This window comes from Rhagoletis pomonella, unplaced genomic scaffold, assembly GCF_013731165.1.
Source record: "Rhagoletis pomonella isolate Grant_MI unplaced genomic scaffold, Rhpom_1.0 Rhpom_scaffold_23140, whole genome shotgun sequence".
Lineage (NCBI taxonomy): Eukaryota > Metazoa > Arthropoda > Insecta > Diptera > Tephritidae > Rhagoletis > Rhagoletis pomonella.
In genome coordinates, this window is record NW_023481642.1 from 370 (window position 1) to 1,942 (window position 1,573).

Here is a 1,573-nt window from a genome sequence, read left to right on the forward strand (position 1 = left end):
ATGACTCTACTCCTATGCGACAAGCTGCAGAAGAAATCAGAAGAAATGTACTGTCTTGTTTGCATTGATTTTTACTATATTTCTTTAGGTTTTTATCAAAAAATAATAAAGCTTCTTGCTTCAGGTACAAACTCAAATCCATTGTTTTTTAATATAAAATAAGATCACATTCGTAGCTTAAAAGTAAATGTATCTACTTAAAGAATTCAGTCCACTATATTTTCTAAACTTACTTAAACAAACTAAAATTCACTTTTTTTTTCATAAAATCACATTTGTAGTTAATAGTAAATGTATAAAATTAAAAAATTCAGTCCACTACACTACACTTTATAAATTTACATATTTACATACTTAAAACTAACAATTTTTGTACATATTCTGTTTGATCTCAAGAAGTTTTTTCTTGAGTTCTAACTTCGCTTTCCTATCTCTTCTCTTACTTTCCATTTCCTGCTTATAAATAGCGAATTTATCTTTTTTTATATAGTAAGTTTTTTTTGTGTATACTTCAATATTTGAAAGGCTTTGTTTCATCTCTTTTAGTGTGGCCAAAGTCTCCTTTTGAAATTCAGCCTGCTGATCCGTCTGCCGCTCAAGGAGTGCAATTTGCTTTTCTTCTCTCCTTTTAGGGTTAGAGCTGCTATTTCGGCCATGCTCTCGCAAAGGTATCACATTTCGCGAAGGCCCTGGGATATCGTGGTCTGAATATATTTCCACTTCCGTAACGGACTCATTATCGTCATTATTTTCTATTCCAAATTCTTCGCCTGGCGGATTGTTGTAAGTGGTGTAGCTCATTAGCCTGTTCACCGTCTCTTCCAGATTTGAGAGTGGAACTGTGTTATTTGGCCCACCTCCAGTTGCTAAATTCTCTGCGTGGTTGTGAGCGCTCTTTTGCTTTGTTTTATATTTTAAATCGTTCCAAACCTACAGTAATAAAATAATTTAGTCTTTCAGTTCCAAATATATGCACTACTAATATGCTTACTCGTTGCCATGCATCTGATGATCGTGTTGGTGGTCCTAATGAGTTCAGCTCCTGAGTAATTTTTTCCCAACGTGGTTTCGCGACAGCTTTATGACATATTCCTCTTGCGAGGTCGGTATTCTCCTCCATTAGCGAAGCAAGACGCTCTAGTTGATGCTTTGTACTCACAACTCTCGGCCTAAAGAAATTTTTGAATTGAGTTTATAACTAGTTCATAATTTATTTTTGCTCATTTTAATACTTACATTATTCCAATTTCTCAAAATAATTAACAAATTTTAATTTGGTATACTAGCACAGCAATCTATCGTTTAAAAATGGCGAACCGCTTGCAAGCGTCTGAAATCGAACGGCTGAGACGATAGTTATCGTTTGGCAATATCATATTTTTACGATATACGATAAACGCTAACTATCGGATTTCATACGATAGACTTAAATTCGTAATACGGGATAACAGAATGCAAGCGTTTATCGTGTATCGTATGAATTCATAATAGGGGGGAGAGTGTTCATTTACATACATACTTAATTTTGAACATTTTAACTTCTCTTTAGCTGGTTGCCTTGATTGGTTTTTTG

General features: G+C 34.1%; 1 protein-coding gene across 1 annotated transcript; it reads right to left on the minus strand.

Moving 5' to 3' along the window:
• Positions 1–510: 510 nt before the first annotated feature.
• Positions 511–1,206, minus strand: LOC118732606 (the record flags this gene model as incomplete). The annotated part of the gene is made up of 2 exons (XM_036461737.1): positions 992–1,206; positions 511–930 (listed from the first exon to the last, which is right to left on the minus strand). Coding segments are annotated over exons 1-2 (549 nt in total), but the record flags the coding sequence as incomplete, so codon positions are not given.
• Positions 1,207–1,573: the final 367 nt, after the last annotated feature.